The sequence below is a fragment of the Paroedura picta genome, chromosome 8 (assembly GCF_049243985.1).
Source record: "Paroedura picta isolate Pp20150507F chromosome 8, Ppicta_v3.0, whole genome shotgun sequence".
Lineage (NCBI taxonomy): Eukaryota > Metazoa > Chordata > Lepidosauria > Squamata > Gekkonidae > Paroedura > Paroedura picta.
Window position 1 is genome coordinate 39,619,543 of NC_135376.1, and position 27,033 is coordinate 39,646,575.

Consider the following 27,033-nt stretch of genomic DNA (forward strand, 5'->3'; position numbering starts at 1 on the left):
CTTAAGTAGTGCTCCACTTACAGTATTACATTCAGCACCTAAAACTAAACCAGTAGCCGAATCCCTGTTTAAATCTTGACTGAGAGATGAACTTTAATAGGAGAATTAATAGGCAGGACTGACCGACCTACCATATTATGCCTTACACAAGTATGCTAAAGACTACTGAGGAAATGAATAATCATCTTGAGCTAAATATTTAAAAAATGTTAACCAAGGTTATAAAATTTGAATTATGAAATCCAGCAAGAAATACCACATTGGGTTTATACCTTTTCTCTTCAAACTTTTAACCAGTTGCCGTTCACTCTAAGCATATGCCAGTGAAGAAAGAAAAGCCATGTCTACTGGCTTTACGAGTGCCTGAAGTGATGTTTTGAGTTCTCTGTTGTGCAGAATTTTGAGTCAGACTGAAAATGTGACTTCATATATGCTCCTAATTTACTGTATACCAATTACGTTCATGGACTGGGAATCTGTAAGAAAATGCAGCTTCAAAGGTCCATTTTCAGCACACACAGTTATGCTAGATGTTCATATAATAGTTGCTACAATTGGGCTGAACAGTCATTTGACTATTTTCCAGTTGTACTATACTGTTTGCAAAGTATAATAATCGTGAACAGACTCCGTAATCGCTCAAAGCACTGGATAATTGAGCTTTTTTTTTTTTTTTTTTTTGCCATCAAGTTATAGCTGACTTATGGAGGCAAGAGTTATTTCACAAGCAGTTTGCCATTGCCTGCTTCAGAACAACAATCCTGGAATTCCTGACCAGGACTGACCCTGCTTAGCTTCTGAGGACTGGCCAGATCAAACTTGCCTGGGTTATCCAGATCACAACTCTTTTAAACAACAGCATTATCTAACGGCAAAAGTAAATACAACTGTACTGTGGGTAGTTTTTAAAAGGATAGCGAGGGCTACCCTAAATCAGATTCAGGTCAACCCCCTTGGCCCAGAGGCGTGTCCCTTTATTCTGGGATTTTTATTCTGCCCTGTCTTTGAAGACTCTTTGGAAATGTCCATGAATACCACACCACCCAATCACAAGTTCCATCCAAGCTGTCAAACCCACTTCTCAGAAGTAGATTTCTCTTTCCAGAACTGGTAGGCTGGCAACCGCCTCCCAGGTTTAAGTCTCAGGTCTGTAATCAGACCATGGTCTCTTCATATCTACCTTACAATGCTAAAGAATGCATTGTTTTTTTCTTTCATGCAACTCTTCCTTTTTTCGTACAAAGACACAAGTGGGGAACACACAAGGACAAGCTGGACTCCCTTCATTTTCCCCAATTCCCTTGGCCCATACGATTCCTCCTTTCTAGCTTCCTAGAAAACCCCTTTCCCTGCTTCCTTCTCTCCTTCCCATTCACCAAGCTAATCTACCTTTAGCCGTGCCAGTCTTCAGCTTTCCCACCTTCCCTCCCCTGGCAGCCTCCCCTTGGGAAACTCTGTCCATGGTTTGCTGGCTGAGCTAGTCCCCAGTTCAGTAACAGGTCACCCTGCCTTGTCCTGACACAAACTAAGGTTTCAAATGGCAATATTGTTGTGGTTGCCTACCATCAGCCATTGAGGACATTCGTTTCTTAAAGCTATAGTGCTCCTTTATCATGAGGTTTGTGACCCCCCCCCATACATTATGTTTTTAGATTTCAGATTTTTCTGCAAAACTAGGGCTTTTCTCAGGCTTGTAGAATGATCTGCCTTGTCCGTTCACAGTACTAATGTCTGGATTTAAGTATCCACAGATGGGATCATGAGGAGAATTAGGTAACACATTCTTTGAAGCCAAAGGATCCACTGGCTTGACACGATCAAAGCCGATACAGGGATGACCACGAACCAACTAAAAGAAGCAGTCAGAGATGGGTGCATGGCGGAGACTTTCCTATAGAATCGCTGAGGATCAGACATGACTGAACGGATGACATTATCATCATCACCTTGAAGCATCAAGCTACTGGTATCACTATCCCTTACCCTCCCGATATAACAAGGCACTTAATATGAATTATGCCCAGTCATCTACAATATTATTCATATGCACTGAAGTCACTTTACCAGATAAGTGTTTCCATTTTCAGTTTATGAAAGACATTTCCATTTAAATACAGGAATATAAATAAATACTCTCACAATATATAGATTTTTAAATAAAGACTGGCCCTCATTTTACAGCTTCTACAGATTTGTTACAAATCAAGGTTTCAGTCGTTCAAAATTGCCGTCGATATAAGTTTTAGAACAAATGAACAAGTCATCTGCCTTCCAATGACAGAAAATCACTTCATCTGGAGGACTGGAAACATGACAACAGCTTGTATATTCCCTTCTTCCCCCTCTTGCATATCACTTTCATTCTCTGTTTCTGGATGCTTGTAATCAAAACTTGCCATGGTGCCCAAACTAGGCAAGGTTTAGTGCTAGCATTAATGTAGGAGACACTCATCACAATTTGCCAAGCGGAACATCTCAGCCGCATGGAAATGGAGAAATGGCACACAGGACTACGGCAGGTCTCCAGTTCTTCAAAGTACAATTCAAGGGAGCCTAAATGGAACCCATGTCTTTAGTGTATAGTCCTTGTGAAGAGGGCTATATATATATTACCTTCTTCTGTATGCAACTCAGGTAATTCAAAAGCCACTCAGTAGTGAATATCAAAGCATTATTCTTAGCCACTTGCCAGTCTCTCACTAAACTAGTACCATTATCCTGTAAATTCCATTATTCCATTGCTTTATTTCCTCTGAAGGGAGTTTCAGCTCAGATGCAGAACTTGCTTTTCAACTGTGATATCCTCTGGTGTCATAGTAGCTGTTGATGTAGTATCTCCCATACCATTCTTCTGCGGTAATAAGGCATGTGATTCTGCAAGAAGAAAGTATCTTTAATTACTCAATGTGTTCATTAAGGCAAATACCAGTCTATGCAGGAGTCAATGTTCAAACATCCTGCAATTTTCTTCCTAGTCACTGTGGAAGATTTCACTACAATAACTTAATCTGCAGGTAATGCAGCAGAGGCCTGCATTCCTAAAACATTCTGCAGTAAAGGAACAAGTTTTCCTAAAACATTTAACATTCCTGCATTGAGCAGGGGGTTGGACTAATGGTCTTTTTGGCCCCTTCCAATTCTATGGTTCTATAATCCTCACCTGTGTAAATGTAATCGGTTTATCCCTGGAGATAAAGTCTGCATATTTACAAACAAATATTCCACAGTCACTGCTATTCAACTGTTGAGGAATTTCCTAAATGGAAAGAGGGGTGGAAATAAATATACAAAGACATCTATTAGTTTCTGCTTTATTTAAAATTGCAGGTTTACTAAATTTACAGCGTTCTAACTGCCAAGCCTATAACTGGAAACCAAGCCACAAGGAAAGGATCGGTCAACCCTTGCATACACATTATATTAACATGCTTGCTTTACATAAATATTAAGACTTCAAAGTTGAAGAGGGATGTGAAGGATCCACAGAGCTAGGAGCCCCAAAGGGAACTCTATAGAACCCAGGAATCCCTGGTGGGAGGGGGCACTCCTGATGGAGAAGAGGGAGGGGTCTTGAACGGTTCGAAGGGGAGGGATTCTAAAAGGGCAGTTAGTCAGAGTGAGACTTAGTGAGTGGGAGCTGAAGAAGTAAGAGAGTGAGAATTGCTATTGGAGAGGGATCTGAGCTGGAGGTTTGGTGGAAGAGAGGATATAGGAGATCCTCTGGGCCAAACAAGGCTGTGTGTGTTAGGAAGACATGGCTGCCTCAGTACTCAAAGGCAATAATGGCTACTTGAGGACTTAAGGAGAGCCCAGATCTCTGACAGAACTGACAGTTGAAGCTGAATGCTCATAGTTGGTTTTCAGTGACACAAGCATACCGTAACAGCCTGTAAAAGATCTATGAACTTTTGTCTAAACCTTTATGTTGAACAGTTTAATAAAACTTTTATTAATAAGTTAAGTGGAGAATGGCAAAAGTCACTTCTTCCCAGAGATAATAATTTAAAGTGACAGGAGTGAGAAGTCACACAAACATTTTGGGAAAATATCTTTCCTAAATAGTGAAAACGTCACAAGGAGACATCCCAAAAAGTCTTTCTATGAAATCTACACCACTTAAACCACAAGACCCCTTTGCCACTATACTGGCTTTATTCAAGGTACAGTTAGTTTTAAACGAACATATTTCTCGGGTGAAAAAAATTGCAAACAACAACATTTTGGGTTAATTTCAGGAATATTATCAAAAGCCTTCAGCAAAACAAACATTCAGTGCTTCAGAAGTTTAGTTTGTATTTCATGTGCTGATAAACACAGTCTATACACTTCAAAAGATGGTCACTTACATGTGCTTTCATACTGTAAAGTGTCCATGATGAAACTTTTATGTCCATGTTTCTCTTGACTTTGCTTTCTTCCTGCAGATATTGTCTATTCAATAAAATAAGATGCATCTAGAGTGTATCACTACATAAAGTTAGCCAAGTTTTTTATAACAGACTTTTCCAATGCAAAACATATCATTCAATGGGAAAGATACCATAAGGGGGGAAATACCATCTAAAATTACAATAAACAGGAAGGAGTGTTCAAAATCACACATCCTACAATGATGACATTTCATACAAAGACATTGCCAAAAATCAGCATACAGCCTTCATTAGATTAATACATTACCATCTCTGGATACAAATTTATCAATTGAAACTACATTCACTACTCATTCAGAACAAAATGTGAATCCAAAGGCATTTTTAAGACCAACAAAGTTTTATTCAAGGTGTGAGCTTTTGTGTGCATGCACACTTTTTGAGACAATGGTACTATGCTACAACTGCATTTGTTCCAATCCCACTGACAGAGATTCTCATCTGAGGGATTTACAAAACACCTGAATGTAAGAGTCAAAAGTTCTATAAGATAATCACTTTCACAGTAGCTTTGTATAGAATCAGATATACAGTAATAAAGCTACATATTCAATTGATTATCAGCAGTTTCACTAGGCAAGTCTATGTCAAACAGTTCCTGATCTCTGGCCATTTGTCAGTACTTAAGGCAACAACTCCACAACTTTAATTAGAGGTTTTATATAGAAATCAGAATAAACCAGCTATAGGAGATGGAAGGTGGAAATACACTTCTATAATTTACTGTTAGCAAGCACTACTTACAGCAGTCTCTTACAGATTCGATAGCCATTGTGTCCCATTGAGTCAAAATATTTGATTGTCTTCCTCCTCATGTCTACAACCTGTTATTGAAAGAAGGCTGTTAATGAAACAGTCACAGTCTATGCCACCTTACACCCTTCCCCTCCTCTAAAAGAAACTGCTAAAGGAAGCTGAAATGGACTCACCAATAATCCCCAATGTAGCCGAATATGAATAGGTACCAAGATAATATCATGCTGGAACAAGTTTACTTCTTTGGTCCATTTTCTGACTGCATTATAGCCCTCAGAATTTAGCTTGGGATAGAAAAAGGTACTGAAAGCATAAAGTTCTGGAAGTCCTGGCCTTTTATTCTGGTCTACCAGAAGATTCATGTAGAAGTTAATTATCTATAAACACAAAGGGAAATCAAAAAGGGGAGAAAAAGATCAGAGATTCTATGTCTATTTTCTTTCAGAGAGAGAGATGTCACAGTTGGGATGGGCTAGACTGTGGAATTCTAGAATTTACACCTAGTCTCTAAGGAACCTTCATGCCATCATTACCACATCATTAAGCCAGTGCTGATTTCTTAGGGTCTGAATATCTCCACGTGTGATCCTCAACTTGAAGGCAGTAGTCAAAACTTCGTCCTCTGGGCCATGGCTCAGCACATCTTCTATCTCTCTCTCCATATCCTGAAAGAGCAAATTTATGCAATGAGCTCCATGAACCAAAAGAGAGAAAGAGAAGGGAAGAACTAAGGAAGGAGGAAAGAAGGAAAATGCATTGTCTACCTTGCTCTAACCTTTAAACCATTTGAAAGCTCACAACCTGCTGAATGTCGCAGTTCATGTTTAAAATCAGCTTTCTGTTCAGGCTGTGATGAAGTAGAAGTATTGCAGTACAAATAACAGAAAATGACCATTCCAAACATCAGATATCAGTATGTGACCCCAAGCAACTCTACCAGAAAACTGGTACCTCTGTCAGAGTAGGAAGGCACAGTGTGTTTTTTTCCCAGTTCAGATTCTTCTGTTCTTCTAGGTCAACTGGAGAACTCCTTCTACATGAAGAACCTTCATGACTCAGGTTTAACCTAAGCAACACTTCATCTGATAGGTCATTCGCTGAGTGATGCCTTCCATGTTGCTAAAAGCCGAAAAAATATCATAAAATGAATCTTGAACCTTGGAGATGTTCCTGTGACTGGCTTTTTCACATGAAAGCAGCATTTAAACTAATCTATATTTAGAATTTCAATACCATCCGCTTATCTGACAGCTATGACTGCCCCCCGTATTCATCAAAGAAGTACAAACACCACCACACGATAGTACCGGTAGAGCTAGGGAACAGGTTTCTGCAATCCTGGCCAGGGGAGAGAGGGGGAGATTCATAGAAAAATATGAAATGCTTTTAAAAGCTGATGATGGAGGTAAATACAGCCAAGAAGCAGGGTCTGAGAATGTGCAGACATAATGTAAAAAAGGCTGTTGGTGGCATACTCAGTTGATGCTGTGGAAAAACATGGTGGCAACAGCACAAGGAACAGACATGAATAGGAAACAAGAGCTAGTCTGGTTTGCTTCATCTGCATATCTACTCTTCCTACAACACATGCTTCACAAACCTGCCAAGCAGATAACTGAGGAGGGGAATAAACAACCAAGGGGAAAGCAGCAAGAAGGCAGGCTGGAAGACTGGGTTCATGATGGACAAGTTGATGACAGGGGAGAACATTGTACAGGCCAGACCAGTGCAACAAGAGCCACACAAATGTATAAAGCAGAAGAACTAGAGACAAGATTTGGAAGGTGCAACCACCTCCCTCTATTTCCCATACCCTAACATATCTCTGACATTTTATACTGTACCTTTGTGATGGACTTTCTAAAGTTTTTGAGTAGCCAATTTTAGTTGAAAAACAGCACGTTTATAATCTGCAAATGCTATTGGTTAGGGTGTTGAACTAGGGTCTGGGAAACCCAGGTTCAAATTTCTACTCTGCCATGGAAAGTTAATAATATAATGTAATAAAATTTAATTTTTAGCTTACCCTTCCAAATTCCCCAGGGTGGGCAATAGCATTCATAAAAACACCATACAAAATAGATTAAATTGACTGCTCCCAGCTAATATTTTCCCCAGGCAGGTGTAATAAGCCTGGTGTAATAGCTCCATCTTGTAGGTCCAATGGAACTGGTTGAGGTCCTACTGGGTGATCTGAGGCTAGTCACACATGTTCAGCCTAATTTACCTCACAGGAGATAGAATAAGAGAGATTAAGATGGGTAGCCATATTAATTTGTCTGTAGCAGTAGAAAAGAACAATAGTCCAGTAGCACCTTAAAAACTAACAACATTTGTGGGAGGGAAGGAGCTTTTGTGAATCACTGCTCACTTCTTCAGGTATCTGCAATAACTCACAAAAGCTCAATTTTACTACTACCTCTTACGGTTGTTGTAAGGATAAAATGGAGAATGATTCCCCAGGGGAGAAAAAGTGGGGTATAAATGAATTTAAAAACAATTATACAGCAAAATACAAAACGTTAATAATAGGACATGTGTTTCTCCAGGGCTTACCTCTTTTCTCTGTGCTATGAGCTTTCCAAGCTCTGAAGATCTTTTGACTATCACTGGGCTGAAAAAAACAAATGTCGAAACAATTCATGGTGAGAAAGCAAACATGGAAAATATTTTTTGCCCAACAGGGAAAAAAGCTCACTAGTATTTTATTCTTTCTCACCTGCCGTGCTGCTTACCAGAAAATAGCCAGAGCCTCTCCCCACACACTAACCCCAAGGCATGACAAAGCCACACAGCAAAGAATTACACTGACAGTGCTAAAGATTTTTCAGGACTAAAAAAAATTTCTCAGTAAATACCTGGGATCCCACTGACATGGTAGGGATGCAGACGTCCAGTAACAGATCCAAAAGGACACTAATGCAGGGGCTGGATAATCAGAATATACCTAGCATAACTTCCCTAAATACATCAGAAATACAGGTGCCACCAACTTTTTGATCTAGGGGAGAGGCTGCAGCTCTAGGGCCAGATGAGGACTTAGGAGAACCACTGCCAAGATGAGTAAGCCATAGTTGATAGTCCAATGAGTTGTTTCAGTATAAGGCAGCTGCATGGATGTGATTTAATTTGCAGTTACAAACAAAACAGTGGTAGCTGTATTCAAAATATTTATATCCCATCTCATTACATTTTTTCAAAATTATAAGGAAGGAGTGACAGAATTAACATGCTAGCAACTAAGACACTACAATGAGACGCAGAATCAGTCAGGATTAGACTCCCCCACTCCCCACTGCAGGAGCAGAGCAAGCTCACTGGCAAGAAAGGGGCTCTGGGAATTTGCTTGGTTCTCTAAAACAATGAATCTAACCCCATAAGAACAGCAGCAGTCTAAAAGCGACAGCATCAGAAATAAAACAAAACATGTCTTTAAAATGATGTGCAAAACTTAAAAACAGCACAGATGCTGAGCAAACGGAAACAGTTAAGGCATTTCTTAAGGAAGGCACCACTAACAGCCTCTCTCATTTCTGAGTATGGCACATGCAGAGCAAATCCTCCAATAAATTGCAGACAGTTGACTGGTAAAGACTGCACTAAAGGAACTTCACTGGCTGACAGTTCATCTCTGGGCAAAATTTACATTGCAGGGTTTTTCTTTTAAAGCCCTAATAAGTCGGAGACTGGGGTATTTTCAACTACTTTCTTCCAACAGAACTTGCCTGCCAAATAGCTCCAGTACCCTTCTTCTAATCTTGCTTCTTTCACCCACTAAACCAGCTCTTTTTCTCTTCACAGCTTACAGGATCTATATATGGCAAAGGGGGAACTGCAGATGACTATTCATAAATCCATCTGGGTACCACATTACTAGTTCCAACTGCTCCTGCTTTAAAGAACTTCCTCAAGTCCTTGTTATTATTATTGATTGATACAGTAAGCATAACAGTAAACAGGAGAAACAGCTCTTCCGCTAACATACGTACACACAGAAAATCCAGTGTTTTAATACAACCATCCTACTAAAAAACCCATCATTATGTCACAGACACCAAGATTTCACCCCTACCTGCTTACATCTCTTCTGGAGCCCACAGAATCAAAGCTTCTGAAACCTTTGAAAAAGATGTGTAAGGAACACAATAAAACCGCTGACATTCCATGACAGCAATTCAGTTAAAAATAAGAATATTATATTACAAAATTTTATTCTGTCCATCCATAAAGTTCAGGGCAACCTTCAATAGGATCATCACAACATTTACATAGCAAACTACAACACGAGATGAAGGCTTTATTATACCCAATCCGTCCATAAATGATTTCTTACTTACTAGTGTTCTTTAAATACCAGATTATGATTGCAAAATTGACAGTTATATTTATCCTCTATGAAAGGAAGTAAGCTTAAATAACCAGCATGTAATTCAGTTATTTTATAGAGAATTTCAAATTACAGATTTAAAAAGGAAAGTACAAATTAAACTCATATTATCAATATGTGTTTTCTGAAATATTTAGAAAATCCTCTTTCTAATGAATTCTTTGCCTTCCTTCTGCAAGATGAATAGTGGTGAATTTTACTACCTTGGTTTATATCCCAGGTTCTATGGGTTATACTCAAAGTAACTTTTTGTCCCTCCCCACCTCCCATACACTCTTAAGTGCTGTCCTAAGAAAAGAAAGAGCTAGGCCCAATGAAGGGAAGAAAATTGGCAAACACAAACACACACACACAACTACTTAACCCCTTTGGATGGAAGAAAAGATACCTTGGTTAATCCCTAATATAGGTGAGGGATCTTATTTTATCAGCTACTGACAATTGGTATTTTTGCTGCTATCAATTCTGGACAGCTTCTATGTCAACTACATGTATCACTTGGATTCTTTTTGAGTTGTTTAATATTTACTGAAAACTTGAAGTTCCCATTCCTCCACAAGTAAGAATAACAAAGGGGAGAGATAACACCACCTGGATGCTCCCTAGAATCAAGTCTAGCAACAGCCCTTAAGCATGTACTGACCTTCTATCTATAGACTCACTAGGGAGAAAAATCAACTTCCATTTGTACCTTGTCTTTCCCATAACGTCTAAAGCACTGTGACTTCAGAAGTCTTCACATCTCACTGCTATGAACACTGGCTTAAATGACAGCTAATACTTGCCATTTCTTGCTGTGACAGTTGGAGGGACATCCACACAGCGACAAGTCATTAACAATCCGCTTGCATGTCCTTGGACACTTGATTCAGCACATTCAAAATAATAAAGATGGAACAGTTAATTTTCCACCAGATAAGAAAATCCCCAAGTTTTAGCTACAGTGACATTTTTACTGAACATAATGCGCTACCATCTTTGATACTAAAGATAGCAATCCATCAACATAGTTCCATAAAACCAAGAAGAGTTTGGAAGGGGGGGGGGAGGGAGAGTCATACAGGTATACAATAGTTTAAAGCAATACCACAACCCCAACTGCAAAGAGACTGGGGAAGTTGCTGGTTATTTAAAGCTAGCATGCTACATGGAGGTCTTGACTGTTCCTTTTCTGCACTTGCTTACTACAGCTAATGGCTGCGGATTCCAAACACCCAATTCCTACTTGTGGATGCTCAAGCAATCAGCACAACCTCTAATATATTGATTTTGCAATGATACATGCATTAGCTCCTTAATATTGAGGACATTGTTATTGCATGAATTAAGATTGGGTTTCTGAAAATCACAATACCACCAAGAAGGAGGAGAAGAGTTGGTTCTTATATGCCACTTTTCTCTACTTGAAGGAGTCTCAAAGCAGCTTACAATCACCTTCCCTTTCCTCTCCCCACAACAGACACCCTGTGAGGTAGGTGAGGCTTAAAGAGTCCTGATATTACTGCTCGGTCAGAACAGCTCTATCAGTGCTGTGGTGAGCCCAAGGTCACCCAGCTGGTTGCATATGGGGGAAGCGCGGAATCAAACCCGATTTGCCAGATTAGAAGTCGGCACTCCTAACCACTACACCAAGCTTATTTTAGCCAACTTGGTTCCAAGTTACATATCAAAAGGAAATACAAGAGCTCTTTCTCATTAAAAAGAATCTTTATCCATTTCAACTGCTGTTTTTAATTGCTATGCTTTACATACCATTGCAGTGACTTACTTTGAGTGCTTTCCTACAGTGGGGCTTGCATAATTTTTAGGGCTCTTTTCTTTTTCTTGTTCAAGTAGCTGTTTGTATTTTTCTTTCTCACCTCTTTGAACTCCCTGCGGAGGGAAGATTAATTCAATGAAGTTAGAATAAAAGCAAAGGCATGTATATTCGATGCACTCCTGGACTAAACTCCTGATGCCATCCTAGTGGCCTATTATGCACGGCCGCTGAAACAGTGGCATGGAGAACGAGGAGGAGGAAGAAGCGAAGCAAACCGATTATGCACGGGACGGAACACAACGGCGGCAAAACCCAGAGTATCCGATTATGCACGCAGATACTCCGGAGTCGCTTCTGGTTTCGCCCTGGTCCCAGGAAGCTCCACTTTCTTCCGCATCTCGCTAATGTGGCTTTTTCGGCGGCATACGTTGACTCTGCACCCGGTTGCCGCCTGCAGCGTACATAATTGGTGATTTTAGCCGCTGCCATTCCACCCCGAATGCAGACTTTCCACTCCGTGCATAATGGGCCTATAAGCAACATTTGAAATAAAGCAACACCATTGCTCCTAGCCTGCTGACAGGAAACTGAGGTACATTTATTTAGAAATATTTAGTGTTGCCTCTCTAAGCCTGAAAAAGTGTTAATTCAAATCCAGGATTCAAAACCCATCTCAGGATGAAGTAGATCATGGCACACTGGCTGGGACACTGGCCATTTCCTAATGGACTACCTGGTGGTAGCTGTAATTCTTGTAAATCATTCTGGATTAGATGGACTTTGACTGGATCTAGCAAGGCGCTTATTTTCTAAAACAGGAACATTAATCGATCACATAATGCTTTAAGACATAACTAATCAGCACTAAAATATCACTTGTTTTATACATCTAACACGTCAGATTCCCTAAAGGGAAAAAGACTGAATTAGGTTATCCCTGACTGAAAAGATTTGAAAAGATTGAAAAATACTACTTAATAGCAATGTTGCTGAAAGAACCACAGAGTCAGAATTCAAAGCAATCACAAGGTCAAGTTCTGGGAGAAAATTGGGGTATGAATTAATAATATTAATAAAATACCTTCAAGGCCCTCCGCGGACTGGGACCCACATACTTGAGGGACCACCTGGCGCCCAATGCCCCCCGCAGGGCCTTGCACTCTGCGGGTACAAACTTGATGGTTGTACCCAGTCCCCGGGAAGCGTACCTGGCCTGAACCAGGACCTGGCCCCACCTGGTGGAATGAGCTCCTGAAAGAGCTGCAGGCCCTGTGGGATTTACCAGCTTTCCGCAGGTCCTGCAAAACGGAGCTCTTCCGCCAGGCTTATGGTTGAGGCCAGCGCCTTGATGGTAGACCGGACCCCACTCTAGGACAATGATTTGTTTATTCCTCCTTGAGATATCTACTTGGATTGGTTGGGTTGGTTGTGGTGTTGGGTTTTTAGATGGGTTTTATTGTATTAGGGGTTTTAAGGAGTTTTTTACCGATTGTGACCCGCCACAAGCCTCACGGGAATGGCGGGATATAAATCCAATAAATAAGCAAACAAACACATTCCTGCTTGGCCAAGAACTAATGGGAGACAATGAGCTAGTCACTACTAGATGAAAAAAAAATTCAGGTTGCCCTAAACTCCTTGAAGGAATCTCAGAATAATAAATTGTATTTTCTACTTTCACATAAAGATAAAGGTATCCCCTGTGCAAGCACCGGGTCATGTCTGACCCTTGGGGTGGCGCCCTCTACCGTTTTCATGGCAGATTCAATACAGGGTGGTCTTGCCAGTGCCTTCCCCAGTCATTACCATTACTTTCACATACAACAAGTTCTTTAAAGGAACTGGGTTTGCCTTTTTCTGATAATGTATGCTGTCTTGAAGACTAAACACTGGAAAGGTGGGATAGAAACTTTTGAAAACAAGCTCTTATTTTTATGTTGGGAAATGTTGGGATTTTATGTTGGGATTTTCTCTGCTGGCCAAATCTCTAGTTGCTAGATTACCATGAGCAGTTCACCAATCCAGCTCTATCTCATTCGTTCCTTTCACAAATAAGGTGGTCTCCATTACCACTGGCAGGCCACTAGAAGTATTTCAGTTTGACAGTAAATTCACCAGGAAGAGAAGGAAACACTGTAACATTCTGATAATTAAGCTCAAAAGTCCTCATAGCCTAAATCATTATGAAAACTAAGTTCTATGAATCGTTTCTACGTTTTATGTGAACCAACATGTGCGGGAGCGGCCCGTGGGCGCGACCCGATGCGCGGGCATGGCCCGCGCGGGCACGGCCCAATGCCCTGCCAGTCCCCAGCCTCAGAAAGGTTGGGGACCACTGTCCTAGGAAACTGCATTTTCAATTAATAAACTCTGTTAATTAAGTGTGTGCCTGAGATCTAAATAAATGCATGTGTAGCTGTGGTTTGTGGAATGGATCTTTGTGGATTCCTTCTTTCAAGGACAGCCCTCTATGCCCCTTGAAAAACAGCTACTGAGAATTAGGGCCCCCCTCAGGAATGTTATAAGAGAGGAGCTGTGGTGCAAAGAAGGAAATCCCCCAGAGTGGCTCATCTCCCAATGTCCTACTGGCTCTGACAGTTTACATTACAAGACTTCTACCCTATCATGAATAGCATCATGACACAGGAAGCATAACATGTATTAAAGTTGAATAAACTGAGAATTCTCTAAGGAACCATGGCACTAGTTTTGTCAGAAGTCAATTACCTCCAGCCAGCAGCACTGATTCAGGCACCACATTTTAAAAGATCTGTAGAAAGAGTTTCTTTTGGTCCCCAGGGAATAATTTTAAGACACCCAACCTAGGAATATTGCCAATTACGTTCAGTGTCTGGATGGGAGACCACTAGAGAATCTATGCAAGCTGCCTTGAGTTTAATAGCAAACAACATATCACAGGTAAATAAATAAAATAGTAGACATTGATGAAAAGTATTTCAGAATACAACCATTATGTGTAATTGGACTTACCTCTTCCACTGTGTAGTGAGGCTTTTTAAAAAGCCTTCCTGTACTCATAGGAGAAACATCTGACAAATGTCTGTGAACTGCAATTCCCCAGGGTAACAAGTCGTCTGAAAAAGAATTATTATTTGTTCTGCTGTTCTTTCTGGTACCACAGTCCTTCCTGAAAAGAAACAAAGAAAAATTACAAAATTAAACATACAACTAAAACTTGCATATTTTCATTATGGGAAATACACAAGTCTGAGGATTCAGATTATGTCACAGATCTCTTTACATCAGTCTAAATGCCGAGGGAAACAGTAAAAATAGGCAGCAGACAGCATATTGTATCAGTAGATCTTAATGGATTAAAAATCAAGAGCCAGCAAGCACACACTTATCACTGAATGACCCCCAAAACCACAATAAAAATTTAGTTATAAAACAGCACTCCAAACAAGGCAAATTATTTCCATTTATGGTAAATGCATGTGACATACAGATCTCAAGCAAACATTCAATAAATATCTTGTGTTGGATGGACAACAGCCAGTGCATTAATGTTAAATGTAATTCTTATTTCCCAAGTGACACTTTTTCTAAGGAGATGGGGATCCCATTAAGAATCACTAACTAGGTGCTTCTATGAACCTCCTTCAGACATCCTGCAATCTACTTTTTCTGAATTCTCTGAATTTCAATCATCCTGCTTATGTGAAATTAATCTCAAATTGTGTAAGGCATAGCAGATAAGTTCTTTTCAATGTATTTAGGCTTCCTGTCCACGAAGAGCACCCTGCAAGTCACGGCTGCACTGCTATTTTAGATGTACCAGAAAACAAAATCAGTGGCTAATAAAACTGTTTTTTGTAATAATGCATATTATATTTATTCCTATCAGCTCCTGAAACTAACCTAATTCAGCTTGTATAATGCTCCGACCTTCCCAGACTCCTCTCAATGAATTTGCTCCTTAGTCCTCAGCCATTCTCATCTATACATTTTTAAAAAGCACTAAATGCAGTGCCAAACCAGAGAAGTTGCATATTGGATGGGATCTTTACTTGCCTCCTGAGTAATGCTGAATAGTCAACAACTTTTTAACATGAAATGAGAACAACCTTGCAGAAATGGTGCAGTGCAGTATTATTCCTGCCAATTTATTTACATGGTTGATATTTACATGCTTGATTCAACACAATTTTAAGTTGCAATGCGTATGTAAAGTTGTCCTATACAGAATCCAACCACTGGTCCAACAAGGCCAGTATCGTCTACTCAGTTTGTCAATGGCTCTCCAGGATCTGAGGCAGAGTTCTTTCACATCACACCTGTTACCAGATCTTTTTAAACTAGAGATTATTGGGATTGAACCTGGAACCATAGGCATGCTGAACATATGCTCTACCACTGAGCCACAGCCCATCCCCAAATGAACTGTGAAGTGAATTGTGGAACATCTATTTATGGCACCACAACCCTAAGTACCGTCAATAATCAGCAGCTCATATAAGAACAAATTGAGAACTTCTTCAAGAGGTGTACCGGTAATACATGCCTGAAAAGTTTTAATCCACCAGTGAATTTGAATTTTAAAGTGATGAACAAAAAATGTTAAATGGAAATTTTTTACCTGAGAGAGGGCATAACACTGCTACCATTAGGAGCCATCTCTTCATTTGGATGCCCACTGGTACCACAGGCAGTTTTTTTATCTGATGGAAAAAGGCAACAGGATGCATCACTAACAATTATTTTGTTGGGCTACGCCCAGAGGATTATCATATTTCCTTCCTTTCTAAGATTGTTAGAAGCACCAATCTACTGTTTTAAGCGGGAAGATGCTGAATCCACCGCAAATCTGCCTTGGCCATAAGAAGGAGAAGGATAAAGCATTCCTCTGGAGCACACATGCAGGCAAACAAGGGCTGGAATTCTCCTGGTCAATAATTGGTTTGTAAGAAACGTTCCAGAATCTGACAACTTTTCTGCAAGGATGAACCTCCCAGAAGAGGTAAGAGGTTCCTACCTCCTGGCTTTCTAGTGAGGAATCAAAAGAGAGCTAGCTCTGGAGAGTTTTGAGGGTAGCTTGGGTCTGACAGGCTGAATGGAACACAATTTTGTTTTAATGTTAATTTAATTAAAAGGTTACTATGGTTTTACCATGTTGGGTCCTAGAATGCCTGAGAGGAAGATAGATATATGAAAATTTAAAATAAGTAAATAAACAAGCCATGGGATTTGTCATTTCACATGATTCATATATCACAACAAACTTTGCTCTGAATAATTCCTAATTCGGATCAATGTATCAATGGCACGTGAGGGAAGGCAGGGTACGAGACACAGAGGACTCACTGGCTCTTTCTCATCACAGATAAACAGAGACCTGTGATGTCTGCATACAGGCACAGCCTAAATCTAACACTTCTGTAGCTCATCCCATAATATAAAACATTACATAAGCACAAGTACTTCATAAGAAGTAGAATTATGATAAAACCATTTATGAAGCAAAAATAGGATTATACAATCCAGTGCTTTGAATATTTTTATTTTATTGTCTCAATTAATGTGAGATATATAATACGAAATAAAATGTCACAGTTGGCTAGACAAAACAGATCTCATATAGAATTACAGTTTGCATCCAACTTACCCAGTTCAACCATTTGCATCCCAGAGGTAGGTTCCATCAGTTCAGCATCCAAAGTATCAGAGGCATTTGGAATAAACTTAAAGAAATGTTTTTGCATAAGCATTATTCCAGTCACTTCACATGTACAACACCCATAGTGTTCCCACGCCCAGTGTTACTGCTTAGAACACAAAACATGCCCAGATTATTATTCTACTATTTTAAGATTCTGAAGACTATGGCATGAAATTCAGGGCTGCCTACACAAAACCATGTATTATTCTCACATAACTTAATGTGATATATCACACGTCAAGTTCAGATAGAAAGTCTTCATTTGGTACATTAGTGCCACAGAAAACATACTTTCAACGGTGAAACAAATTGCTAAACCCAGTACATGTCTCTTGAAATGCTTACTTAGTTTTTGTCTTTCCAATGAAATACCTGAGCATAATGATCTCCAAATGGACACACCATTTATTTTTTAAAAAATAAAATGAATAGGCATTTAAAATCGACCAATATCAATGTCTTTTAGTTGCAATCATGTTTTCCATCGTATAGAAATGACATCATTGTTGCAATAAAAACACCTAATTTCCATGGGATGATATAACTGACAGCCCTGCTAACCAAAGCATGCATAACAATGTGCTGCTGTCCCGTCCTTCCCGCACACACCTGCTAACAATAAAATTCAAGGCAACCTGATATCATACCCAAGAATTTGTAATCTGTCTCATCCCCTGACAGTGAACAACTGGACATTTCACAAGTCCTATTAATTACATAGTTTTAAACTGAGATTTAAAGACTTATAAAGAACTTGCTTATACAAGTTCTGCTTTTTCATTGGAGAGAGAGGACAATGGCACAGGAAAAAAGGACATTTAAAGTGAAAACTAGCATCCTGTTACCAAGTCACCTCTACAAACCTAAATTCTATGAGACTATCTATAAAGCACCAGGAATCTGTTGACGGCGTGCATGCACATCTGTGTTTAGAGGCAAAAGGTTTTATGCATAATACATAATACTTCAAGATCTTCTCATAAGTGGCACTGCCACCATCTCTGGGAGTAACATTTTGTGACCCTGATTAATTGTCTTATGACAGCCTGAGTCTCAGCTAGCACAGTGTGCATGTACCAGAGGAAGTGCCTTCTTTATTTGGATTTTTATACCGCCCATTCTTTGGCTGCAAGAGGGAGAACAAGGCAAGGCCCTGGTTTGCAGCAAAGAACTAGCTTCACCATTCAATCTGTAATATGTTATGTGAGCTGAGCAGCTGACTAGGGGCGGGGGGGGAGGACTGTAAAGAATAGGTTCCCAGTTTTAAAAAGTTTATTCTAAGCACACATAGAAATACAAGGAAAACTCATAACACAAGAACTAAATAATCTAGACAGTTCTAAATCTCAAAGGACTTCTTCAGGTTTCTCCAATGAGGCTAGCCAAGCATTTCAAAACTCATAACTGAAAGCAAGCAAATGCCTCCTCCTTGCTAATCCTTATTTTACAGGTTCCATGAGGGGGTTCATCTTTGACTAAACAGAAAGTGAGGGGCTAAGCAAATGTCCCCCTCCAAGTTTATGACCAGTGAATTATTCTCCCCAGGACTATGTGAGTTTTGCACAGCACTACCAAGGTTGTATGCAGAGCTAGAAGCCAAGTTCAAAAATGACAAACGTCTCCTGTGCAGTATACAGTAGAGGCATCAGACTAAGGGAAATTTCCCTACAATGGGCCATTAAGTGTGGATGGATTCTCCATTGTTTTCCCTCAGAGATATATTTGACATTAATTCAGGTATTAAATCCTTGAGGCTTAAATAACTGAGCTGATCATGTTCATAAAATTATCCTCTCTTACAGCTAAACAATAAGAGATTTCCATTCATTACACTGTCATTCCACATAAAACATGACAAATAACCCACTAAATTAATTTGGTTTGAAAGTACTATTTCAAAATCCTTACAAACCTCAGCTGTAGCTTCTGCATGCTGATCTCCAGTCAGAAAATACTTAGCTGTCAGCTGGGATGGTAGCTTAATTAGATTAACGAATCTTTGTGTAAATGTGCAGAAAATTCCTACAGAAATTAAATACAATACATTGAAATTCCTTAAATATACTAAGATGACAATCCCTCTAGAAACTTTGTGATTCTAATTCCTACTTCCTAATTTTCATGTAATACAAGAATGTTATTTCTGTAACAGACCACAATGTTCACATGGATTTCAAATTTCACCTCACCCTGCCAAAGCATAATCAGTTACACAAAGATAGATTCAAGGCTCACGCCTTTAACAACAGGCATTTGGCTGAGGCCAAGCACAACCAACCAACATCTGCAGGGCCCCTGCCCCCCCCCCCGAAACCCACTAAGACTCCTAGACCTGTTTGAATTACTATTGTTTATGTTATACTGTTACCCAGTTATATCTGTTAATAATATGAATATTATAGTTATTATATGTACTAGAAGTTAAGCCCACTGTAGGCTAAATACAGCGGGCGCTAGCAGTCTCTCCCCCCGGCTCCCTCCCGGCCGTGTTCCCGGCTTGCCTCAGCCGAAGCCTTTGGCCCCCGACCCGCTCCCTGCTGCTTTGCAGGCTTGGGAGAAGGAAAAGGAGCACAGGTGCGGCATCTCCGATGCGGCGGCCGTGCTCCTTTGCCCTCCCCAAAGCCTTTAGCCCCCAGCCCCCCTCCCTGCTGCTTTGCAGACTTCGGGGAAGGGAAAGGAGCATGGTACAATATGCTGTGCTCCTTTGCCCTCCCAGAAGCCTGTAGTCTCCGGCCCCCATTCCCGTCGATGCCTCCTCCTTACCTCCACGTCCTACGGGGTATGGGTGAGTCAGGAGGCGCTACACGCCTCCCGACTCCGGGGCCAGCCACCAATCGGGAGGCGCGCTATGCACGTCTCCCAACTGGCTCCTTAACCCCAGACTGACAATTGGAAGGACAAATCGGGAGGCGCTTTGCACTTCCCGATAGGCCCCTCCACGTGTCAGTCCAGGGCCAAGCACCAATGGCCACCCTTCCCCATCCCGGACTGGGCCCACCCCAACCCCTCTTACTGCTTTATTTATACTGCTCCTGGATTGGTTTACAGATGGTTCCATATATAGTTTCAGTTCTCTGTAAACTGCCCTGAGCCTTCGGGGAGGGTGGTATATAAATATGAATGAATGAATGAATGAATGAATGAATGAATGAATGAATGAATGAATGAATGAATAAATAAATAAATAAATAAATAAAAATAATTCATAAGAAATGGTTGAACAAGCATTACCAAGTTTCTGCCGTTTTGTTTGCTCCTGGTCAGGGTCTTCTATATTTAATTCAGTACTGTGGACAGAAAATATTTAAATAATTTTAACAAAGAAGTCTTTTAAAATATTAAAACGAGGCAGATGCTCTCTGTTCCTTCCAAATTTGATTTATTTGTCCTCAAGGACCATTGAAAACAGCATTTTATTGCTGACCATCAAATAATTGGTACACCACTGGATATACAAAGTTCTCCCATGAGAACACCTCACACCAATAAGTTTTGACATGTTGCCTCTCCTGTAAAATTCTCATACCAATTCATCAATTATCGTGCTGGTGGTGGGGCACTAGGAAATTTTATCTCTGTTTTTCTTAATATATTTTATCTTGTTTATTATTTCCTATCAATGTCTCTATTTTATGCATTGCCTATTTTACATAAGATTGTAATAGGCATTGTTTTGGCAAAATGTAGTAAGTTCATGTATCCTTTAAGCCAGGATTAGTCAACCTGTGGTCCTCCAGATGTCCATGAGCTACAATTTCCATGAGCCCCTGCCAGCAAATGCTGGCAGGGGCTCATGGGAATTGTAGTCCATGGACATCTGGAGGACCACAAGCTGACTACCCCTGCTTTAAGCAGTGGTAGTAAAAGTTATATCCCTAACATCAATCAAACACTACATTGAAATCAACCCAAAACACCTGTCTTACTTTACAGAGTGTGTGTGTGGGGGGGGGGAGCTTGATAAAGCCTAAATTAAAGCCTAATTAAGCCTAATTAAATGTAGTTAACTAAAGAAAGAATGCAATAGTTGTATGAAAAAGTTTTTTATTTAGTAGTATCTGCTGCACAAATATAAAACCCCTGCCAAAACCAGAGTCTAATAACTGACATAGAAATATGTCAGTTATTAGACTCTGGTTTTCAGTATACAGGGTTGCAGAGGACAACAGATGCATAAGAAATGGGGAAAAGTAAAAATGAACAAAAGTGGCAGAACAGCTGTATATCTAAATGCTAAGCAAGAGCTCTCCAGAAAGTCAACAGTTAACTTCTATAATATTATACCTGTGCACAATAGAGTACTCCAGTCTATATTGTTGAAAAATGTTGTTGGAACAGCTCTGAAGTGGATGTTTTAGTATTTTAAATATTTTAATACTTTAGGACTCTCTGCAGATGGTTCATTATAAGTTTTTATAAAGGAAGCTAAAAGGTAAAGGTATCCCCTGTGCAAGCACTGGGTCATGTCTCACCCTTGGGGTGACGCCCTCTAGCGTTTTCATGGCAGACTCAATACAGGGTGGTTTGCCAGTGCCTTCCCCAGTCATTACCGTTTACCCCCCAGCAAGCTGGGTACTCATTTTACCGACCTCGGAAGGATGGAAGGCTGAGTCAACCTTGAGCTGGCTGCTGGGATTGAACTCCCAGCCTCATGGGCAGACAGCTTCAGACAGCATGACTGCTGCCTTACCACTCTGTGCCACAAGAGGCCCTTTTATAAAGGAAAGCAGGGCACAAATTTAATACATAAATAAACCTTGCTTATACGTACGCAGCACTGGGCCCTGTCCTTTTCATACCCCTTTGTCTAATTTGTCTGGAGGTCACTTGAGTGGGGTATGTAACAAAGCTGAAAGAAAAGTCAAATTTGTATCTGTTAATTGCAGAGAGCTTAGCTATTGCATGCTGGCAGTATTTACCCATGACTACACTATCAAACGATACCCCAAAGCTCTCCTATCCTTGAATAGCATAGCCATGCTGCCTTGAGTACCCCATGACACTGATGAAATAAGGGCAACTTTGAAGAGGTCATTCAGTTAAGCTTCATAAATTGTTATATTATGTTGATGATACAGTTCATTTTTCTTGGGTTTTCAATGAAAAACAACTCAAAGAAAATAGAAGTACACATCACAGTAATGTTCTTCTTGAAACAATTATCAGAATAAATTGTAACCTGTCCTTGACCAGAGTGGCTGACTACACTTCTACAGATCAAATTTCTATAGCAGTTAACTTGTAATGCAAAACTTGGAATTAGCTATGAGCAAATATATTAAGAGAAACCTGATGGAACCTGATCCCTATGCAAGAAAATTAAGGAACATTCTCTTGGATATATTTCTGTATTGCTAAAGGTGTGATGTTACATTTTTAAGAAGTTTTACTCATTTCCCCCCAGTAGAAAAGCATTTGATTTAGAGGACCAGTAATGGGGAGATCCATTTATACATTTGGAATATGTTTGGAATACATGAAAAATAGGAGTTTACAGCACTGGCACACTTTAGTATTGGATACATCTAGAATGTGTAAACAATGTGACAGTTATACTTCTAAAATCTAGAAATATCTTAACCACTGGCTCTTAAATAAAGTTGAAATGGCCATCTGGGCAGCTCTGTCCGGGTCTCGAGTCTGCTGTCCGTGTCTGTCCAGCCCTAGGACAGCACAGGCAGTGGGCCTCCGGATTGGGACGGCCCCTAGAGCACCCGCCTCCCACAGGCATGTGGGACCGCTCGCATAGCATCGCTGCCACACAGCTCCTGGCCGCCGAGGACTGAGCTTGCTCGACTCGCCTCCTTCCAGGCTCCAGGGCGCCCCGCAGCCCTCCGCTGAGGCACCCAGTCCCAAGAACCGTGCTCGACAGCGGCGGCATGCAACCTTCTGCCCGCCCACCATGGAGCCACCCACACCTCGCATGGCTTCTTGGCAGAGGCACCCCGCAGCCCTATGCCATGGAGCCACCACCTCTACAGAGGCCTTCCCGCCATCGGAGCCGCACTGCCCTCTGGCCGCCCGCCACCGAACCAGGCACTCCCAATGGCCCTGGACGCCAGTGCGATGCTCCGCAGCCACTCACTGGCCACCGCCGCATTGCTACCGCCGCCATTGACCACCCGCCGCCCTTTTCCCCGCGAAGACGCGGCCCACCAGCCCTATGTGTGCCCACCGCCACTTGCCCTGCTTCCCACCGGCCTGCCCGCAACCGGCCTGCTCACCACCAATGCTCCCATAGCCTCCGGTACGTTTCCCCCCCTTTGCCCGCTCTCCCTGCCACTGCCTGCTAGCACCCATTGCATTCCTGAATGCAATGGGCTTTTCAGCTAGTACTACTATAATATGCTAATTAATTTTGATACATTATAAGTTGCTAAAACACCTAATTGGGTTTTAAGACTGACAGTAAAGTAAGCATTGCATATATTTCAATTCCACACACATACACAAAAGGGAGGGATTTCCCCCCCATAGCTTGGAATTTGTAGGAATTTTCTAATCATGTGCAGTTTCATGCAAATATAGCTTGCACTGTCATAACTCTTAAAGTAGGATACAATAGCTAGGAACCTGAGAATACTCATGGAAAAGATATCTGCAAACTTCCCTTTTTAACTATGGCTCTGTATTCCAACCAAAATGATATCCTGAGACTTGGGAGGCCCTTGGCGATGAGTTGGAACATGATGTGGGGAGCTGCAGTATAAGGGAGAAACTGCCATGTTACATCTTTCTATTCTTGCCGGGGCTATGCTTGCATTACAGCTTGTGCACTGAGAGAAGGGGATTTCTGCTGATTCCCCCCGCATCTGCTGCTCCCATGTCAGTTTCAAGGGTTTTCTGGACCCTCAGAAATAAATTTTCAGAAGATGTAAGGGGAACTACGCTAAGCACAGACATAGACTTGTCAATTCCACTCTATTCATGGCTCTTAGCATCCAAGCCAAGTACTTTTACCTGCAAGAGGGATAACTTTACATATTAGAAAGTTGCATAAGTCAAATGGTTAAGGCCCAACATATAATGCTATGCACACATTTTATTCTTGCCACTTTGTACATATGTGTTGAGACACACTGATTCAACCTTTGGAACACTGCCCCAACTGTGTCCATTAAAGTTACAAAATAACTTATGTTATTTTATAAAAGTTATAAAATAACTTCATCATTAGTTATATAAAAATTAGGTTCTCATCAATTATTTTGGCTTCTAAAACTAAGATACTGTGTTGCAAGGCATGATCATGTATATTCTCTTCACTCCCTGTCTCCTGGCATGACAGCAAGGCTGAATCATATAGGAGACATGTCTCTTGACAACCCAAGTACTTCCCATTTCCTCTCTGAATTCATTAAAGCATACTGTACAATCATAGTATAGATTTTTGCTTTTTACCCAGGTGACACTGAACAATACAGAGATGATTCCATAATATCTGCATAATATGAAGCATCTTTTAAAATTACCTCTAGGGACCAATTTTAACAAAATGTTCCTTTATTTGCAGCTTCAAGGGGAAATGCCAAAACACAGCTGGGGGTGAGGAAAAGAATATACACTTTCCTAATCACCTACTTTATACATTAGTGAAACTGTCACACTATGCCATTGCTGTCAATTCACAAGCTCAAGAGACTGCTTTCTCCCCTATGCCCCACAAAGGAATCTACACTCAAGCACACTAAATCTTGTCAAGATTTCTGGCCCCAGAGAAGTTAAATTGGCCTCAGCCAGACCAAGAGCTTTCTCTGTCCTAATGTCAGCCTGGTGGAACGCTCTCCCACATGAAATCAGGACTATATGGGACTTAAAACAGGTTCACAGGGTTTCCAAACAGAACTGTTCCACCACACCTTTGGCTGATTTCCTCTAGAACACCAACAACAACTGCCCCCCCCCCCCGATAATGGTATCTGTAACATCACAGCACTTTAATCCCCCTTTCTCTCACTGGAGAGAAGGTAAGGAGTTCCTGGGGTTTTAATATAAACTGGTTTTAAATAATTCAAGTGTTTTAACTCTTTTATTGTAACAACATGTTGTAAGCACCATAATCTTAAAATAAAAAACACACTTGGTTTTGTGTAGTGATTATAACGCCTCTTCATAGCTACTATGTACTGATTAGTTTATGCTTGGCACAATCCAGAAACAGCATTCCTTATATTATTCCACACATTTAATATTTGTTTTTGTTTTTTTAAATCTGCAGAGTATTGCTACAGTCATGTGGTACTCCTTTCTTATTCAGATGGCACATACATTTTCCACACCCGGAGGCTTCAACACATGCTGCCCTTCCATAGATACATGTGGCAGAAATGGGCAGCTATAAATAGCATAATCTGTGTAACAAAATGTTTGCTGTAGGCATAGAGGCACCCAAAGGAAAGAAGTACCATCTTTCTCAGTTTTGGACTGCACATGAACTATTGCCATCCTACAATTTAGCTTACTTCCAAAAAACACAAAACACTAGCTCTTACTAAAAACCCTTTGCCTCTTTCCCCGCACATAAAAAATGATTACTTCCATGACACCTATGCAGCCCACAAAATCCCTCTGGTTTACTCTCAAGAAACTATGTGTAAGTTTTAACATACAAACAACCTGTTTTCCTAAAGCAAAACTAATAACTTGGTTTAACAGGCTCCCATAACTACATTTAGCCCCCCACTCCAAAGAAAATTAATAATATTTCCAGCAACATGATCAAAACATTTTGATCTGCAAAACAGACTTTTATTGGAAGAATCTCTGACATGTTGCTAAGGTCCTCCTTAAAGCCACACAACTGGGCTTAAGGTTTCTTAAATTTGGGGAAAGAATGCACTGTCAACCAAACTACTAGTCTTAGTAGACAGGGATTTCTTTGAGGTGATTTCCGACTCCAGGGATACTGTTCTCTTTGATTCTACCTTCTTTTTAAAAATTGTTTTTGGTAATAACTTTTTTGTTATCCGCAGTGAGATTTCGGGAAAGCAGCATAACTTGTGTTTTCAATTACATAAAATAAACCAAGAGCTTATCGTGCGAACTGAAACGGAGAAAGCCCATGTCGGGAGCCTGATTCAGATGAATATTCCGCTGCTGTGCGCTGACTTCCAAGGGAAGGGGGCCTGCAGAACTCTGCCTGAAGGGGCTCCAGCAGACGTCGACTGCAGGCCTACGCGAGAGGCCCCAAGCACGAGACGCCCCGCCCCTTCCCACCAGGCCAGCTCCCGGCTCGAGCCCTCCCGCCCCCTGACCTGGGATATCGCCTTTTCCGCGGCTGAGGGAGCGAAGGCTCCGCTTCCCGACGGCAAGAGGACGAAGGAAACAACCAAGAGCGCAGCCCCGCGGGGAGCCATTTGAACATAGGCCTCAGCCGTAACAGCTGGGCCGGAAATGCCTCACTTTTCCGCGCCGGGCGCGTGACCACTAATGAAAGTTGGTTTCCGAAAGGCTTTCGCCGTCGCCTTGGTTCCGGATGGGGGATTCTCCGACGCATGCGCGCTGCAAACATCTACTTTTGCCTCGTAAAGCGACTACCGGACATTTGGAGCTGCAGAGATAGGGAGAAGGCTTGTTTACAGCAAAAAAGGCGACCGATTTCTGGATGTTGTTAGGCAACCCGTTCTAATCCAGAACAGCCACCATTTTAAGATCGAAATAGAATTTACTACAACATATCTTGTGATTCAGTATTTGTGTATATGTTAAGCGCTGTCTCAAAATAATTCACGAAATAATCAAATGTTCTTCGTCAAGGAAATCTCTAGTAAAAAACGAAATATATATGTGATCTGAAGAGATACCAGAGTTTATCTTTTTAAAGATTTTCACCATGTATTGTGTACAAAGTGGTACTGGGGTTACTTGTCTCTCAGTGTGATGTGATTTTATGTTTTAGCTTCAACAATAAACATTTGTATTGTATCGTTAAATGCTGTCAAAGTTGCTTCCAATTCATAACAGCTCATAGAAACATCATCTCTAAAAACGTCCCAGCATTAACCGGTCAGGTCTTGCAAAT

The 27,033-nt window shown here is 40.9% G+C and overlaps 1 protein-coding gene across 2 annotated transcripts; it reads right to left on the reverse strand.

Annotated features, from left to right (window-relative positions):
* Positions 1–2,072: 2,072 nt before the first annotated feature.
* SENP2 (SUMO specific peptidase 2) lies at positions 2,073–26,883 on the reverse strand. 2 transcript variants are annotated; one of them, XM_077349197.1, is made up of 17 exons: positions 26,267–26,881; positions 20,244–20,299; positions 18,925–19,034; positions 16,959–17,034; positions 15,933–16,014; positions 14,324–14,480; positions 11,342–11,445; positions 10,359–10,435; positions 9,259–9,304; positions 7,743–7,800; positions 6,138–6,305; positions 5,720–5,851; positions 5,360–5,563; positions 5,175–5,254; positions 4,347–4,431; positions 3,161–3,256; positions 2,073–2,874 (listed from the first exon to the last, which is right to left on the reverse strand). In XM_077349197.1, the coding sequence occupies exons 1-17, from the start codon at positions 26,521–26,523 to the stop codon at positions 2,812–2,814; spliced, it is 1,851 nt and encodes a 616-aa protein (XP_077205312.1). In that variant the 5' UTR covers positions 26,524–26,881; the 3' UTR covers positions 2,073–2,811. The 2 variants fall into 2 exon arrangements, with proteins under 2 accessions (XP_077205312.1, XP_077205313.1); XM_077349198.1 differs by lacking the exon at positions 6,138–6,305 and having other exon boundaries at positions 26,267–26,883.
* Between the last annotated feature and the right edge of the window lie 150 nt (positions 26,884–27,033).